The sequence below is a fragment of the Loxodonta africana genome, chromosome 9 (assembly GCF_030014295.1).
Source record: "Loxodonta africana isolate mLoxAfr1 chromosome 9, mLoxAfr1.hap2, whole genome shotgun sequence".
Lineage (NCBI taxonomy): Eukaryota > Metazoa > Chordata > Mammalia > Proboscidea > Elephantidae > Loxodonta > Loxodonta africana.
In genome coordinates, this window is record NC_087350.1 from 80,730,657 (window position 1) to 80,747,595 (window position 16,939).

The window sequence follows — 16,939 nt, forward strand, 5'->3', positions numbered from 1 at the left end:
CCTTGGCTGACATGAGATGCTTGCTGTGCAGATAGCGCTATTGCATTTGGGATCCACTGGCTTACTTGCTCTGACCCAGTGCTGTAGGCACGGCGTGATTTATTGACTCCATTGCACCGATGAGATGAGGGAAGTGTAAGGTCACACAGTTGGCAAGTGGCAGTGCCGGAGCTCACACCCTGTGTTCCGTGGCCTTTGTCAGTTAGACATTTCGAAGGCTGGACCTCTCTGCTGGGCAATCATCCATTCCTTTACTGGCTCCTGACTCAGTGGTGGGCACTGTGGCCTCAGAGGTGGGCAAGGCCTTGTGGCCCCTTTGGTTTCCCTTAAGAAGGTCTGTCTCCTGAGCCCCAGGCCAGGCATGGAAGGGAAGCATCAAATGCCCCCAGGGAGGGAGTGCCCACTCTTGTTCAAGCAGGAGGTCACCAAGGAGCCGCTGGCTCCTTTGTACCCATTTTTTTTTTTCAGTTTCAGTGGGATGCTACGTTCCGATGATTTCCCCAGAGAGGCAAGTCCACTTAGCCACTTACATCCATTCACTTCACAAATATTTATTGTGTTCCTGCTATGTGGCAGGCACTTTTCTAGCTGCTGGGAACATAACAATGAACAAGACAGACAAAAATTCCTGGCCTCATGAGTGACATTCTAATGAGGGAGAATAAATAAATAAATAAGAAAATATAGAGCATGTTGTTGGGTGTTTTGGCAGATAACATAGCTAGGTAAAGAGAGAGAGAATGAGGCAGTGGGTGGGGTAGGGCACATGCTGTTTTGTGGAGGGTCGTCATAGTGATGAGGTGACATCTGAGCAGAGACCCTAAGGGAGGGAGGAGTGAGCCAAACAGGTATCTGGGGAAGAACATTTCAGGGAGCTGGAACAGCAAGTGCAGAGGCCCTGAGGCCAGAGTGTGCTTGGTTTGTTTAAGGAGTAGTAAAGAAGCTAATGTGGCTGGAGTAGAATAAGTGAGGGGGAGCGAGAGGAGGTGAGGTCCAAAAGATCAAGTAAGGCCTTGTAAGCCAGGATAGACTGTGGCTTTTGCTCAGAGTGAGATGGAATATCAGTGGGTGACAACCCAGAACCTCTAACAGGGAACTTTAGCAGGGTGTTCTGGACTCGTCTTTTACTCTTCACTCGGTGAGTCAGTAACTCCTGCAGATTCTCCCTCCTGCTCGTCTCTAAATCTGCCCCCTCTTCTTTGTAGCTGCCTCCACCATCATCTCTCTCCTGGGTAAGGGCCGTCATCTGGCCCCTGGGCCTCTGTCCTATCCTCCTCCAATGTGGTCTCCATACTATGGCCGGATCAAACCACGGACCACCTCCTCCTCAAACCTTCTGTGTTTGGAATGTATTTTGAATAATATGAGCAGACAAGGGGCCAGCTATTTGAAAAGGAGACTGGAGGGTCTGGAATGTGAGGATTGGGGTTGCTGGAAGATGGGCTGTCATTTGTGGGTAAGGTAGGCAGCATGGTGCAGTGGGTGGCTCAGAAGCCACACCCTCACCCCTAATCAACTCCTAGTGTTCAGCCCCATCTCTGGTCTCAGTAATGCCCCCCCCCAAGGCTCCTGATTTATTTATTGCTTCTCCCCAGCTCCCCTTGGGCCAAGGATCATATGTTTTCAGACTTTGCCAGCTCTGAGCACATGCGAGGCTTATTTGCACACTGTCATTGCCCTGGCCTCCTTCAGAGACCCGCATGCCAGGCTCAGCCTTGTGGCCCCAGGAGCCACCTGCCCCAGGAAGCCAGCCAGGGCAAGCCCTTTTCACAAAGCACAGCATCCTGTTTCATAGTTGGGGAATTAAATGACAAGAAGGAGCTATAACAGTGCCTTGGGCCATGTTGACAATGGAGAGCGAAGTTCTGCCTGTTGATAGGAGCTCATTGGCTCAGCATAAGTTAAGGAGACCTTAAGAGAAGGCAGAGAGCCATGGGCAGAGGTCCTGGGATCCAGGTTCGAGTGCCAGCTGGGCTGCTGAGTGACTTGGTGACTTTGGGCAACTGTTGACTGTGTCTGGGCCTCAATTTCCAAGCTGTATAAAGATGATCTTGGCATTCACCCTTAGCTCTAAAATTCTCTAAATTGAGTTTTGAGGATGTTTCTTTCATCCAAGCAGCAGAGACAAAGCAGCTTGCCCAATTCTGAAATGCCTGGGCTCTCAAACGCACCTTGCATGATAATGCGGCTGTGTGGTCTTGGGCAAGCTGCTTCCCCTCTCTGAGCCCATTCTCACCTGTAAAATGGGTGTGATAAGCTCTTGCCCACCTCCTGAGGTTATCATGAGAGTCAGATGAGCTGATGAATGTGAAAGGTCAGTTTGAGTATACCTTTGTGAGGTGGTGATTCTTGTTGTTGTCATTATCGTTTTCAGATGTGCCTCACCCTCTCTGCCGGTATAATACAACAATGTGCCTCTTCTAGCTCAGAGCCAAAACAAGTCAGTTTAGCCATGCAAGAGGGGAAATGATGGTGGTTCAGTGCAGAGTGAAGAAACCCTCTTATAATTTGTGCATGCTCCTTCCACGCCATTATAAATCTGCCATTGCTGTGAGTGTGCTGGGTGGAAAAACACACAATGATATACACAAAAGCCTCTCAAGTTCTTTTCAACTGGGACAGGAGATGACACACGTTGGCAGACAGAGGCTGATCTCTGTGTATCCAAGAGGAGTCGAGCCAGTCCGAGTATATCTAACAGGTCAAGCTCTGAAATGAAGAAGCAATAAGCCAGTGAAATGGTACTATCACCGAAACATGATTGATCAATTGAATTCTATCAGAGACAGTGGACAGTGAGATTAACTCAGGCCTGATAGGTTCAATGAGTTAAAGCATGATGTTCATTTCAGCTTCATTTCACCAGTCTTTGCTTGTGAAATTGGTCAATCAATAGAGGTTGAAGATCATATATATATATATATCGGGGACCATCTTATGGGGAATATAATCTCAGTAGTTGGCTCCTGGCTGGGGCTGCCTGCTGCTGGTAATGGAGACAGAACAGGGACTCCATCAGCCCCATCGAAATGGCTTGATATCTTCTCCAAATGAAAAGTATTTTTGGATCTCTGATGATTTATCTTTTTTTCCTCCCTCTCACTTTGATCTATGACAAAACTCATACCCATCTGGGAGAAATATAGTGATTTCTCCTGAAAACATTTGTGCGATGATCAGGTAGATACACTTCAAAATATGAACCTTCTTTTTAGTTATATTGTCCTTGGGAAAAAAATAAAGGCAGTAATTTAAAAACCCAAATGGGGGTAATGCAAAGATATCAGAGTAAATATGATTTTTAAACCCTTTTACTTATTCCTTTCCATGCAGTGGGGGATGGGGGCAGATGGCTGTGTGCGTGGAAGCCAAAAAAAAAAAAAAAAGAGGGATGCAGGCATGAAAAGTCTTCCCAGGTATAATTAAAACACAGCCTTTAGCATTCTTTGATCTCATTTAAAAGCACAATTCACAGAAACAAATCACCCTTTTGCTCCTAGTAATATTTCATTTGCTTTGGAATATTTTCACTATAGTGGTTAACATCCTTCCTAATTAGTGTGCATATCTCTCTGTAAGGTAGAGTAATTAGGTACCACCGTAGGAAGTAATGGACTTGGACAGTATGGATTAGAGAGAACAGACTTGGCCTGTGGCAATGCACAAGGTATTACTTCTTCCTGCCTGTTCTTTGAGGTCATCTTGATTCATTTGAGCACACAGAAATCCTGTCTCTTTATACCAACACCATGAGAGCTTCAATAATGTGTTTGCATTGTTTGTTCATCAAAGTATATATTAGGTTCTGGGTAATGGTGCTGAGCAGCTAGACAGAGAGGAAAGAGCCTTGCTATTCTTTGCCCCCATACCCACCCCCATTCCTCCATTCTAATCATTCTGAATTATAGCCAGCCCTCACGCACCGTGCTTTCTCATGCCTCCAGACCTTTGCATATGCTGTTCCTCCTGCTTGGAATGTATTTCCTCTTCCCTGCTGTTTCGTTGGAGTCCTGGTGGCATAGTGGTTAAGAGCTTGACTGCTAACTAAAAGGTTGACAGTTCAAACCCACCAGCTGCTCCTTGGAAACCCTATGGGGCTGTTCTGCTCTGTCCTACAGGGTCGCTGTGAGTTGGAATCGTCTTGATGGCAGCGGGTTTGGTCTGGTTTGGCTAACTCCTTTCTAACCCGCTGTCGTCGAGCCTTTCCACCTCGTGGAGACCCCATGTGTTACAGGGTAGAACCGGCTCCTTAGGGTTCTCTTGGCTGTAATCTGTACGGTAGCAGATTACTGAGCCTTTCCTCTGTGGCACCACTGGGTGGGTTTGAACTGCCAACCTTTAGGTAGTAGTTGGGTGCAAACTGTTTGTGCCACCCAGGGACCTTTTCTTCCTACTCATCCTTAAGACCCCGTGTTCAGTTCTTCCAGGGGACTTTTCCAGATCACTTCTGGCCCCCACCCCCTAATCTGGATTAAGCAGTGTTGTTTAGTGTAGGGTTAGGAGCAAACTCTGGAGCCAGACTGCTTGGGTTCAGGTCCCAGCTCCTCCACTTCTTACCTTTGTGAACTTAGGCAAGTTACTTAACTTCCTTGAGCTTCAGTTTCCTCATCTGTGTAATGGGAGGGCACAATAATAGACTTGACATCATAGGATTGTGTGAGGATTAAGCAGGCGAGGTGCTTAGAACAGTGGCTCACACAGAGTAAGCTCTGTGTAAGGTTGGCAACTCCCATCAGGCTCTCAGGTCTATCTCTGCTTCTCAGGCTCTCAGCCTTATTTACTACATTGTCACTTGTCTGCCCCCTCCGCTCAAGCACAGAGGATAGGACTTAACGGCTTTCTAGCTCTGGCGCCAAGCGCAGGGCCAGGCAACCAGTGGGGTTCAGTGCACTCTGCTCAGTGAACACATGGGTCGGCGAGGCTTGGCGCAGGAGGCGGGATCCTTGCACTGCCCTAGGCCCAGCTTGGCCGTGGTTGTGCTGCCTGACCCTGGACAAGTCCCTTTGCCATCTGGCCTCTCCTTTGCCATCCCTGTGTGTGGAAGTGGCAGATCCCTCAGGGCCCTTCCCTCACTGACAGCCTATGGCTCACTGATAACACACGGCACAATCAGATTCACTGTGGTCCAACCTGAACGTATTCGGCAATTTTACAATTTCGTGTTTTCCCTCTCTAAGAAGAAAAATTGAGTGAAACTAATGGCTGAATAATGGCAGTTCCAATGGAATTTTCCCCCATGGCACTTTGATTTTTCTCAGTCTGCAGCCCCAGTTTCGGATGGGATTTATAAAATCACCCAGAACATTGATTTTTGTTCTGTGTTGCTACGGGACATTTCCAGTCCTGCCACCCTCATCCATGGCCGGGCCTGGCTCCTAGATGCTCTGGAAATGTTTGCCAGCCAAATCCTGTGGCGTGTGGCTGGATTCCCGTCCCCCTATCCCAGCATCTTGTCCCTATTGGCCCAGGCCTGACTTAAATAGCCCCTCTCCCAGAGTCCCCTCCCCATTGTTAGCCGTCTCTGGGTCTCCCTAAGCACTCCAAACAGCATCATGCATCAAAAAGAAGCTCCGTGAATTATTTTGAGCAGAAGAATTGGTGGCATTTTTGTTGTTGTTGAACTCCAAGCAATATATGACTTGTTGCATTTTGCTTTTGACCTGTGCCCCCAGGAAGCTTAGAGCTCAACTGATTTTTGGTAGTTTATCATCCTCTCGAGTTACAAGTTTTATGAGCTGTTTCAAACCTTTCTGAGAAGTAGGTGGGGCATAAACCTTTGGGCGTTTCGCTTCCGTCCTCCTCTGGGATCACTGGCATAGTGACGGTCACTCCTGGATGGTTTTCTCCCGAGTTCTCTAATGATGCCAGAGGCTGTCCTACAGCTGAGTTCCCCTAAACCATTCCGCCCTGCAGCCCCTCAAGTCTTCCTGGGCCACCCATTCAATCCACAAACATTTATTACCATCACCTATGCTTGAGGTGAGCCAGACATGGGCTCTGCCCGCAGAGAACTCACACTTTTAGCAGATACCATTATTATTCCATTTGACAGGTGAGAAAATTGAGGATTAGAGAGGTTGAAGAACTTGCTAATGATCACGGGCTTGTAAGAGACAGAGTGGGGATTTAACCTGGGTCTGCCTGAGTTTAAAGTGCCCACGCTTCACCAACGTGCTGTACCGCCTCCATCACAGTGCTCAGCTTCACTCTAAGCATGGTGAGAGGTGTGCAAGTGCTCTGCCATGCGTTTGTTGTGTGACCTTGAGCCAGTTACTTCATCTCTCTGTGCCCGATTTCCTCAGCTGTAAGATGGGGATTCCAAGAGGATCGACCACATAGACAGAATGCTTACGAGGAGTAACATCCAGTCCACTGTGGTGGCTTGTGCATCTTGCTGAGGACACATGGAAGGAAGGACAATGGATTCTGCCTTTGGGCTTGGGAGCAGCTTCAGAGAGGAGGTGGCTTTTTGGCTGAGTCTTGATGGGCAGGGGCTGAAGACTGTGCCAACTAAGGGAACAGAATGGATGGTGGTATTGGGGAGTGACAGTGAAGGACTCTTGGCATTGTGGGGTGAATGAAAGGATGACCATGACAAGGCAAGTGGGGTGCTGGGGCTTGTGGGAGATTTGGACTATGTCCTAGCCAAGCCTTGGAGGGGTTTTTTCATAATGCAAATGTTGACAAGAGTTAACATGTTTTGAAGGGTAACTTTGTGTCAGGCACTGTGCTAAAATGGTCACAGGGATTATTGTTTAATTCTTACAACAGCCCCACGGGTTGTCCTGCACTACCATTGTTCCCAGTGTGCAGACGTGGAAATGAAGGGCTTTAGTCTTCGTAGCTGACCTGAAGACTAAAAGGAGGTGGAAAGAGCACTGGATCTGCAGATAAGGGGCTGAGGTATAAATTTTGCCTGCATATGAGCTGAGTGACCTTGAAAGAATTACTCAACCTCTCTGAACCTTGGTTTCCTCATCTATGAAATGGGAAGAAAACACATACCTTTCTTGCACAGATGTTCTGAGGATCGAACAAGTTAAAGGGTGTGAAAATAATGTGGCACAGTGGCTGGTACTTAGCAGCACTCCATCTAGGGGGAGGAGGCTTGGAGGAGCTCATGTCCCCATTACCTCTGTCGGCACCCCTTCTTTCTTTGATAGGGATAGATGATGATGCTTTCTCGATCTGGTGCAGGACGTTTGGCTAATGTAGCCCCAGAACAAATCCCCTGCCTCCCTATTTATAATCTGTGATCACAAACGGCCCCTCCTCTGGAGAACTTCCGGAGCCACTACTGCCCTCAGCAAGCATTCCTTGTGTCTGGAATAATCTTAAGCTGCAAATTGGCATGATCTAAACTTGACTGGCCCCTGCCTTAGAGATTGCTTTTAGAATTTGCCACTCCAGCCATCTGAGGCGACCATCCCAAGCTCTCTGGGCTCGCTTGACCCAAGCTTTAAGTGCCCCAGGCCACACCAGCTCAGTCTTCCAAACCATCCTAGCTCTGGACTCTGCCAAGACTTGGCTCTCTCCCCTATCCTCACTGGGAGAGGCAAACCTGGGAGCATGGTGGGTACCAGAGTCCTGGGGTTGGAAGTAGCAAAGTGGCAGGGATGTCAGTTACCATACAACCCCGAAGAGCAGATCTGGAGAGGACTCAGACCTGAGAGGGGGGTGGTGTTGTAGCCCATAAAAGCAGCAATAGAATCTGGGAGTTTTTTTTCACAATTTCAAAAGGCTTAAGAGTGATTGTACCCCAGTGAAGAAAAAAGGGTCCGTTTCTTCCTGTCTTTGCCTTTCTCCTCCCAGCAGGCTTGCCTCACGTACCTGTTATTAAGCCAAGCACCTGTAAAGAGAATGGGATCCCCATGGCTGCCTTGAGCAGTCATTTACAGGTGGAATAGATATGGGGGCGGGGGGGAGGGCCCTGTAAAGACTGCACAAAAAGGAAGATGGGAAAATAAATGTTCATTTAATACTATATAGTTGGCAGAATCTAGGGTGGGTGATAAAAAGGATTTTAGAGGAGAAAAGGGTTAGAGATGACTGACCCAGCCTCCTTAGTTTATTGACAAGGCTTCTGAGGCCCACACTGCAATTAAGGGCAGAACCAGGGCTAGAACTCAGGTCTGCTGGCTCCCAACCCTTCTCCCACTGGGCCCTGCCACTGCCCTGCCATGCTGAGCAGGGACTATGAGGATGAGGGAGGCTCTGTAAGGGCTCTGGAGCCGGGGCGGGCGAGGGCGGCGGGGGTGGTCTGTAGAGAATCAGGATTCCGAGAAAGGTCAGAGGCTCGTCCAGTAGCTCCAGCCTCCCTTCCTGTGACTTTTCAGCCTCCGGCTGGGGTTTGTATCCCAAAGGCCATGGTGCTAGAAGGAATTGTGGAGATTCCTGTTTCGTTTTTTTTTTTTCTCATAGTGTGCATCCACAGACATAAGCACATGATGGTCTTTAAAGAAACAAACCAGAACCTACCCAAGAAAAATGCAACCCCCTGAATCTGCTGTGCTCTGAAGAAAATGCAATGGGTTTATGATCTTTTAAGACACACAAGAGACAACTTTCTCTTGACAGATGGGAATCTGAGGCTATTTTGCTTTCCTCCCCCTTTGCGTGACCAGACCCGATTGTGTAAAGCTTTTAGCTTCAAAGCCGGGTTGTGAATAACATTGGTTTAATCTGAAATTTAAAGCCAGCATTTCTTTGCTCCCCGAGACAGGGCTTCCTGCCCCTTGCTCCCCTGAAGCTAGCTTCCAGAATGTTAATTCTGCGAGCCATGGTTGACTAACCCCAGCACTGGGTCTATTACATATTATTTGATTTGGAGTAGAAAAAAAGATTTAAAGATACCATGCCCCCTGTATACCTTTGTGCTTTTGCCCATGTCTCTCCATATATTTAAACATACCATTCACATTGTGAGTTCAGATTTTTCTCCCTGGAATAAAATGGGTCCGAACATTTCTGTAGCCTGACTCCAAGATCACATTCCGCAATTAAGTCAGACAGCCTCTTCGCAGTGCCAGTGAGAAACACTAGGAAAGCTTACACTGAGGCCTGGGGGTCCCGACCTGCCTTCCTACAGGGGGTGATTTTGTTGTATTCATTTTCGTAGCTGTCTTTGAGCATATAATCCATTTGTGTGGCTCATATTCACTGCACATTCACTGTGTATGGCACCCAGACACAGGTCAGCCATGTCTCTGCCCTCAGAACCACATGCTTTTTTTTGGTCAGAGTACTTCTCTTGGTTGATACTTGCACTTTTATTGGTTTGGTTTTTAAAAAAATTACTGTTTTTTCCCTCCACTGGACGTAACTCCATGAGGACCACAACTGGGTCGGCTTTTGCCCTTCCTTGTATCCCTAACAGCACAGCACCTGATCACTTAGGTTAGTTGAGAGAAGAATGAATGAATGAATGAATGAATAAGATGAGGTGGAGGGATCCTGGCATTGCAGACCAGACATGCGGCATGAAAGTGGTTGTCACAGGTATTATTAATTTGTTCATTTATTCTATAAATATTCTCTGTGGGGGAGACAAATGAATGAACTGCAGTCTTTGCCCTGAAAGTGGCTCCCAGTACAGTGTGGGAGTGAAGGCCCCAGGGGAACTAGACTCCTAATATAATATATGAGAAGTGGCCAGAGCTCTCAGAACCGGAGAGGAGAACCAGCTGGGGCATGAAGGAAGGCATCCCGGAGGAGGAGGCATGTGCACTTGGAGGCAGTGCCTGTCTTGGAAAATGGTGCCCACATATCAGCGAGGACTGATATATGTTCCATCTGGGCACCTCAGATTACCTGTGGCCTACAGACTGCCTCCAGCGCAGCACCTTCAAACACTCGCAAGGTAAAATTCTGTCTTTTCAGACACTAACAACCCTTGTCGTTGTTTGTTGCCATTGAGTCGACCCTGACTCATGGTGACCTACGTACAACAGGATTCCAACAGAATGTGAAAATTATCAAACAGTATCATTAACATCACACGCAAGTGAAATTTTGCTGAAGATGATTCAAAAGTGGTTGCAGCAGTACATGGGCAGGGAAACTGCCAGAAATTCAAGCCAGATTCAGAAGAGGATGTAGAACCAGAGATATCATTGCTGATGTCAGATGGATCCTGGCTGAAAACAGAGAATACCAGAAAGATGTTAACCTGTGTTTCATTGACTGTGCAAAGGCATTTGACTGTGTGGATCATGACAAATTATGGATAACATTTCAAAGAATGGGAACTCTGGAACATTTAATTGTACGCTTGAGGAACCTGTACATAGATCAAAAGGCAGTTGTTCAAGCAGAACAAGGGGACACTGCATGGTTTAAAATCAGGGTTGTATCCTTTCACCATACTTATTCAATTTGTATGCTGAGCAAAAAATCTGAGATGCTGGCCCATATGAAGAAGAATGGGGCATCAGGATTGAGGGAAGACTCGTTAACAACCTGTGTTATGCAGATAACACAATCTTGCTTACTGAAAGTGAAGAGGACTTGAAGCAGTTACTGATGAAGATCTAGGACTACACCCTCCAATATGAATTATACCTCAACATAAAGAAAATTAGAAACCCTCACAACTGGATTGTTACAATACGTGACATCATGATAAACAGAGAAAAGATTGAGGTTGTCAAGGATTTCATCTTACTTGGATTCACAGTCAATGCCCACGGAAGCAGCAGTCAAGAACTCAAATGACGTATTGCATTAGGCAAATCTTCTGCAGAAGACCTCTTTAAAGTGTTAAAAAGCAAAGATGTCACTTCCAGGACTAAGACGCACCTGACCCAAGCCATGGTGTTTTCAATCACCTCATAAGCACGTGAAAGCTGCACAATGAATAAGGAAGACTGAAGAAAACTGATGCCTTTGAGTTATGGTGTTGGTGAAGAATACTGAATATACGAAGGATTGCCAAAAGCACAAACCGATCTGTCTTGGAAGAAGTACAGCAAGCATGCTCCTTAGAGGCCAGGATGGGGTGACTTTGTCTCATACACTTTGGACATGTTATCAGGAGGGATCAGTCCCTGGAGAAGGACATCATGCTTGGCAAAGCAGAGAGTCAGCAACAGAGAGGAAGACCCCCAAGGAGATGGACTGACATAGTGGCTGCAACAATGGGCTCAAGCATAACGATGATTATGAGGGTGGCACAGGACTGGGCAGTGTTTTGTTCTCTTGTACATAGGGTCACTATGAGTCAGAACTGACTCAATGGCACCTAACAACAACAACAACAACAATAGAATGTTGCCTGGTCCTGCATCATCCTCACAATTGACAGCATGTTTGAGTCCATTGTTGTGGCTATCATGCCAATCCCTCTCACTGTGGGTTTCCCACACCCCTCTTGGCCCTCTACTTCACCAACTATGATGTCCTCTTGTAGCACTTGATCTTTTCTGATGATGCACCCTAAGCGAGTTGAAGTCTCAGACAATATTCTGTGATCCATAGGGCTTTCATTGGCTAATTTTTAGAAGTAGATAGCCAGGCCTTTTTCCCTAGTCTATCTTAGCATGGAAACTTTACCAAAACTTGTCCACCATGGATGACCCTGCTGTTATTTGAAATACCGGTGGCATAGCTTCCAGCATCATAGCAACATGCCACAGTATGACAGATGGGTGGTGGCCCAGCCCTCTATTTGGCTTAAACCCTCTTGGGTTTTAAGCCCAGTCTTCCACAGCAGGGCTCAGATCCTCTCTGTGGCCTCCACAGCTGCCTGGCCCAACCCCTCCCTGCCTCTCCAGATGCCCCTGGGGCCTATCCCCCATCACTCCCTTTCATCTCATTCACAGTTCAGGGCCTTTGCAAGGGCAGGTCCCTCTGCTGGCATGCCCTCTCCACCCCCACCCTTTTCCCTGAGGCCTCCTCATTCTTTACTCTCAGTGCATACATGACTTCCCATTGGAAGACTTCCCTGACCGCCCCGCCATGAGGTCATACCCTTTTCCCCCATTATACATGGTCCTGCGAGTGTATTTCTATGTACTTTTTTCTACCTAGCCTTAATCACAGCTTGTAGTCATGTATTTGTTTGTACAATTCTTGACTAGTGTGGGCTGCCCTCTCTAGACTGAAAGGAAAGGCCTGTGTTGGTCATCACTGTATTCCTTGGTTTTTTTGTTTTTAAAAACATTACCTGGTACAGAGTAAGCGCTTGATCAATATTTGTTTGATGAATGAATAAATGGCTATATGTATAGGAGGCACCTCAGCGTCCAAAGCTTCCTTAAGGAAATGGCAGACTTCAGCCATCTGCTGTATAAAGTATGAGTTGGAATCGACTCGACGGCACTGGGTTTGGTTGGGTTTGGCTTGTACAAAGTGACAGGGTAGCCTTCACCTCCTTCCACAGTAAAGAAACCAAGTGGAGGTACTGGCTGGGAAGGGAACAGCAAGAGCGGTCATGGTTAGGGTGAATGGCCGGAGAGGCAGCACTTCTCAGCTCACAGTCCTCACTGGGAGTGTCTGGCTGGACCACTAAGGCAGCCTGGACTTTCTTTCCTCTTTTTTTAAAAATTAAGATTTTATTTTTGGTGAAAATATGTACAGCAAAACCGATTCCCATTCCACAGTTTCTAGACATAATGATCAGGAACTTTGGTTATATTCTTCACATTGTATCAACATTCTCATTATGTCTGTTCTAGTTATTTCATTCCCATTAACTTACTTCCCCCCAACCTTAGCCTGGACTTTCTTACAGGCCCAGCTGATGGGTGCCCATAAGAAGGTGTTCAGGCAGCCAGAGCAGGACAGAGCCAGTTCTCTTCCTGTGGCTGCCTGTGTTCAGAGTTATGTGTGGTATCCTCAGGGGGAAGGCCCTCCAAGGACCCCCTGCGCATGCCCTGAGAGCCACGTGTGCTGAGCCTTACTCTGTGCCGGGCCCTACTCAGGAAGCATACGGTGACTTTGCTGTGAGGAGCTCTCAGCCGTGTCGCCCTCTCTGAGCTTCCTCAGTGGAAGTGAAGCTCTGTCTTTCCATGGCTCTGAGCTATGGCAAAAGTTCAGACTGTGGATCCCCTGGGGGCGGATTGTGCCAGAGGGCCTCAGTGGGAGAGCAGCCTGGCAGGCTGGGAGAGGCCTCCCCTGGAGGCAGAGTTGGGGTATGTCTGAAGGAGCAGCGGGAGGGAGGGTTGGGCCAGCGGGGGCAGGGTAAGACCTTAGTGGGAGTCATCAGGAGCTGCCTGACAGGAAGGAGACTTTGTTAGGAATTTTGGGCCTGGCTAAGTTTTGGGGCCTTGGGAGTGTAACTGAAATTGGTAAGTGGGGAGAAGTCTCTTGAAAATGGATATGGTCTCTTTGACTGGGAGAAACTTGGTGGGAGCACTGGGGACTGAGGCCAAGATCCAGTTTTGGCAGGAGCAGCTGGGGCCATGAGGAAGAAGGGGCTCCGAGGATGATGGTCTGTGGCAGAAGCAGGGACCTGTCTTGTTGGGGGCCAACGTCACAGGCTTCCAGAGGAGGATCCCAGGCTGAGGATCATTTGTCAGACAGACCAGGTCCCTCCTTGGCCCGTGGGTGTCTGGTAATTCAGCCTGTGGTATCCTCTTGGGCCGGAATTGATGTGAGATCCATTTTTTAAGGAGCTCATGAGCTGCCTCTGAAAGACTTTCCCATAGAGAATTCTCTGAGTCTGTCAATCACCACCGGGCTCTTTGAAAGGCCAGCACTCATGTGAGCACCCAAAGCTGTGTCTTTGTCTCAATGTCGGTCTCCATGTTGTCATTGCCCCCTGATAGGATAGCTGGGGAAGCACCAACTTGGCAGTGTCTCAGTGACATAATACCCCACTGCTTCATGCTTCTTGGCTTGGTCTCATTCCTCACAGGGGTGGGGTTTTGACATGAGGGATGAGGTCTAAGGCAGCGGTGTGCTGACGTGCGGGTTGGGGGAGACTTTGTGTATGGGTACCTGTCAGCACCTGACACGTGCTGGTTTCCTTGGGGCTTCCCAATGGCCGAGGCAGGTGCCCCATCCCTGGCTCTGGATTTCAACGGTGTCCCCTGTCTGTAGTCAGCCCTGTGAGAGCAACACGGTCCTAGAGTACTCTGTGAAATGATGGAGCCCCTGAGGCCATTTCCTTACTTAAAATTTTTGCCCTCCTTGCTTTATTTTGAACAGCTTTAGCCCATGGCTCACAAAAAATATTTCTTCGCATTTCTTTTTTTCTTTGATAATTCATAATATTTCCTTTGAAATGTAAGCATTATTGCCAAGGACTGTTACAATTTGAATAGCTAACACTACAGAACACAGAGAATTTAATCCTATATTTTCTTTGTAAGTTTTTTATTAGGCAATACATTTAAAGTTTTAAAACAAAACAAAATATACCATGGAAAGTGTCCCTGTTTCCACTCCCATTCACCCCAGATGAATAACCACTGTAAATGTTTTCTTCCAGAACTTCTTTGTACATACATATACAAATGTACATAAAGGTTTATTGTCTCCCTTTTTACACACAGAGTTGTGTATGTACTGTGCTGTACTTTGTTTTTTGACATAACAATGTATCTTGAAGATCTTTTCATATCAGTTCACAGAGGATGTGCTCAGTATTTTTTACTGCTGCCTAATATTCTACTGGAAACCGTGGTGGCATAGTGGTTAAATGCTATAGCTGCTAACCCAAAGGCCGGCAGTTTGAATCCTCCAGGTGCTCCTTGGAAACTCTATGGGGCAGCTCTACTCTGTTCTATAGGGTCTTTATGAGTCAGAATTGACTGGACAGCAACAGGTTTGGTTTTTTGGTTTGAAAATGCCACTGTGTGGACATACCATACTTTATTTAACCAGTTCCCTACAAATAAATTCTTGAGTTGTTTTTAGTCTTTTGAAGCTCTAACCTTGTACATATATCACTTTTCATATGGGCAAGCTTAGCTGTAAAATACTTTCTAAGAGGTGCATCTGCTAGATTAAAGGGATTTGCAATTTTGATTAAAAAATTTTTTTTTTTTTTTTTTAGATTTTGCCAAATTGTCTATCAGAGGTGCATAACCCACATGCTCCCACCAGAATTGTCTGAGAGTGTCTGTTCACAGCCTTCCTAGCACAGTGTTTCATCAGCTGGTATGGTGGCACCAGCTGTGAGAAAACTGTGCCTCCAAAGGGGTATGCAGTACAGGGGTGGTAGAGTACCTAGTGATTAAGGATGTAGTCTCTAGGCTCAGACTCCAAAAAAAAAAAAAACTGAGCTCAAATCCTCAGCAAATCACTCAGTCTCTCAAGCCTCAATTCTCTTATCTGCAAAATGGGGAAGTAGCATCACCTACTTTGGAGGTCACTGAGAGGATTAGATGAGGTAATGCATGTAAAAAGGGCTTCACACACTGCCTGGCACCTGGCTATGCAAGGCTGGCTGCGCACTCATCAGGTTCCCTGGTCTAAGCCTCACTCCGTTTCCTCTTCTTGTTAGGGAGGAGCTGGCTTGTGGGTCTGTCAGATCTTCCTCCCAATCTCAGTGGCCCACATGTCTTTCTTCAGTAACTTATGTAATCTCCACTCACCTTTTCTCTCTCATGCTCATCAAAGGTATTCAGGAGTCTCCGGTCCCTAATGGCCACTCACTCCCGGGCAGAGATTTCCTTCGGAAGCAGATGCGGGGAGACCTGTTTACACAGCAGCAGCTGGAGGTGCTGGACCGTGTGTTTGAGAGGCAGCACTACTCGGACATCTTCACCACCACGGAGCCCATCAAGCCTGAGCAGGTACGCTCCAGAAATCATTGCCCGCCACACCCACCTCTGAAATGCAGGCCTGGGTCACTCTCTCAACGGCAAAGGCGTCTGGTGGGGTCTGGGTGAAGAGTTCAGCAGGTTCTACTCAGAGGGGAGCTTTGTATTGTTCTTGGCCAGACTGGGCAAATCACAGCATCCCACGAGGTCAGGAGGATTTGCCTGGGGCTCTGCCGACTTTTTGCCTCAGTACCTTCGTCTTTCTGGCCAGGCAGGGACTGCTCCACTGTTGCAGAATGGTATCCTTTTCCAGGGCTTTTTGGACTGGGGGCTGTAATGATTGCCTGGGCCACTGGGGTAAGGTGGTCTTGGGTCATTGTCCAGTCAGTCAGGGTGATGGTATGTGACTACCACATGGCCTGGGGTCTCACCAGCTGTAACATTACAACGGTATTGCCAGGCCTCTAGTCAGGCCTCCCAGTCATGCTTTTAGAGGCTGAACTCAAGAGTCGGGAAATGAAGAAGTGTCTCATGGACAAACTCCCTCCCCTGGATTTTGTGCCAGAGAGGGAAGCAGGAAGATCAGCCCTCATTGAGTAGCTGCCCTGCCCTACGCTGGGCAGAGGACCAGGAACTGCCAGAGACTGTGGAGGGGGGACCAGAGAGGCGCTTCCCAGAGAGAGACTCTCTGGGTCTGGAGAAGGCTCCTAAAGCACCAGATTCAATTCAGGAAAGTGTTTTCTGGTGCCCAGTTGGTGCCAGGCCCTGGGCTGGTTACCTCTCCGGCATGGGAGACTCAGACATGGTTCCTACCTGCCTGGATCTCACACTAGTGGGTGAGTCACAGAGTCTATGAACAGTAACTTTCCCCAGCACTTTCCTAGCTGGCATCTGGTGGTGAAGACTGGCCTCCCTGAGCTGCCTCTAAATCCTAATAGATGAGTCTGGAGAGAAAGCCATGCTTTTGGAGTTTTCTCAAAGAGCAATTCAAGACGATGTAGGCCTTGAATGTATGGACATATTCCCAGGGAGGGGAGCTTGGATGGTAGAAAGTGAGCAAGGTCTTGGGGGCTACCATGCTGTGGGAGTCTGACCGCCTCTGAGCAGCTCCTGTGAGGGCTGCGAAGACTGTCTAGCCGCTTTGCTTCCAAATGGGGAAAGTGAGGTCCAGAGAGGCAAAGAGGCTTGCCTAAGTCCACACAGCAAATCACGTATTCGTTTAACAAATACTT

At 47.7% G+C, this 16,939-nt stretch overlaps 1 protein-coding gene across 4 annotated transcripts in view; it reads left to right on the top strand.

The window, feature by feature from the left end:
* PAX5 (paired box 5) overlaps nt 1-16,939 on the top strand; it is a 200,154-nt gene that overhangs the window by 50,384 nt on the left and 132,831 nt on the right. For all 4 annotated transcript variants that reach the window (XM_064291723.1, XM_023545128.2, XM_064291725.1 and 1 more), the window contains exon 6: nt 15,565-15,740. In XM_064291723.1, the coding sequence (XP_064147793.1) occupies nt 15,565-15,740 (176 nt within the window). The remainder of the gene's footprint in view (nt 1-15,564; nt 15,741-16,939) is intronic.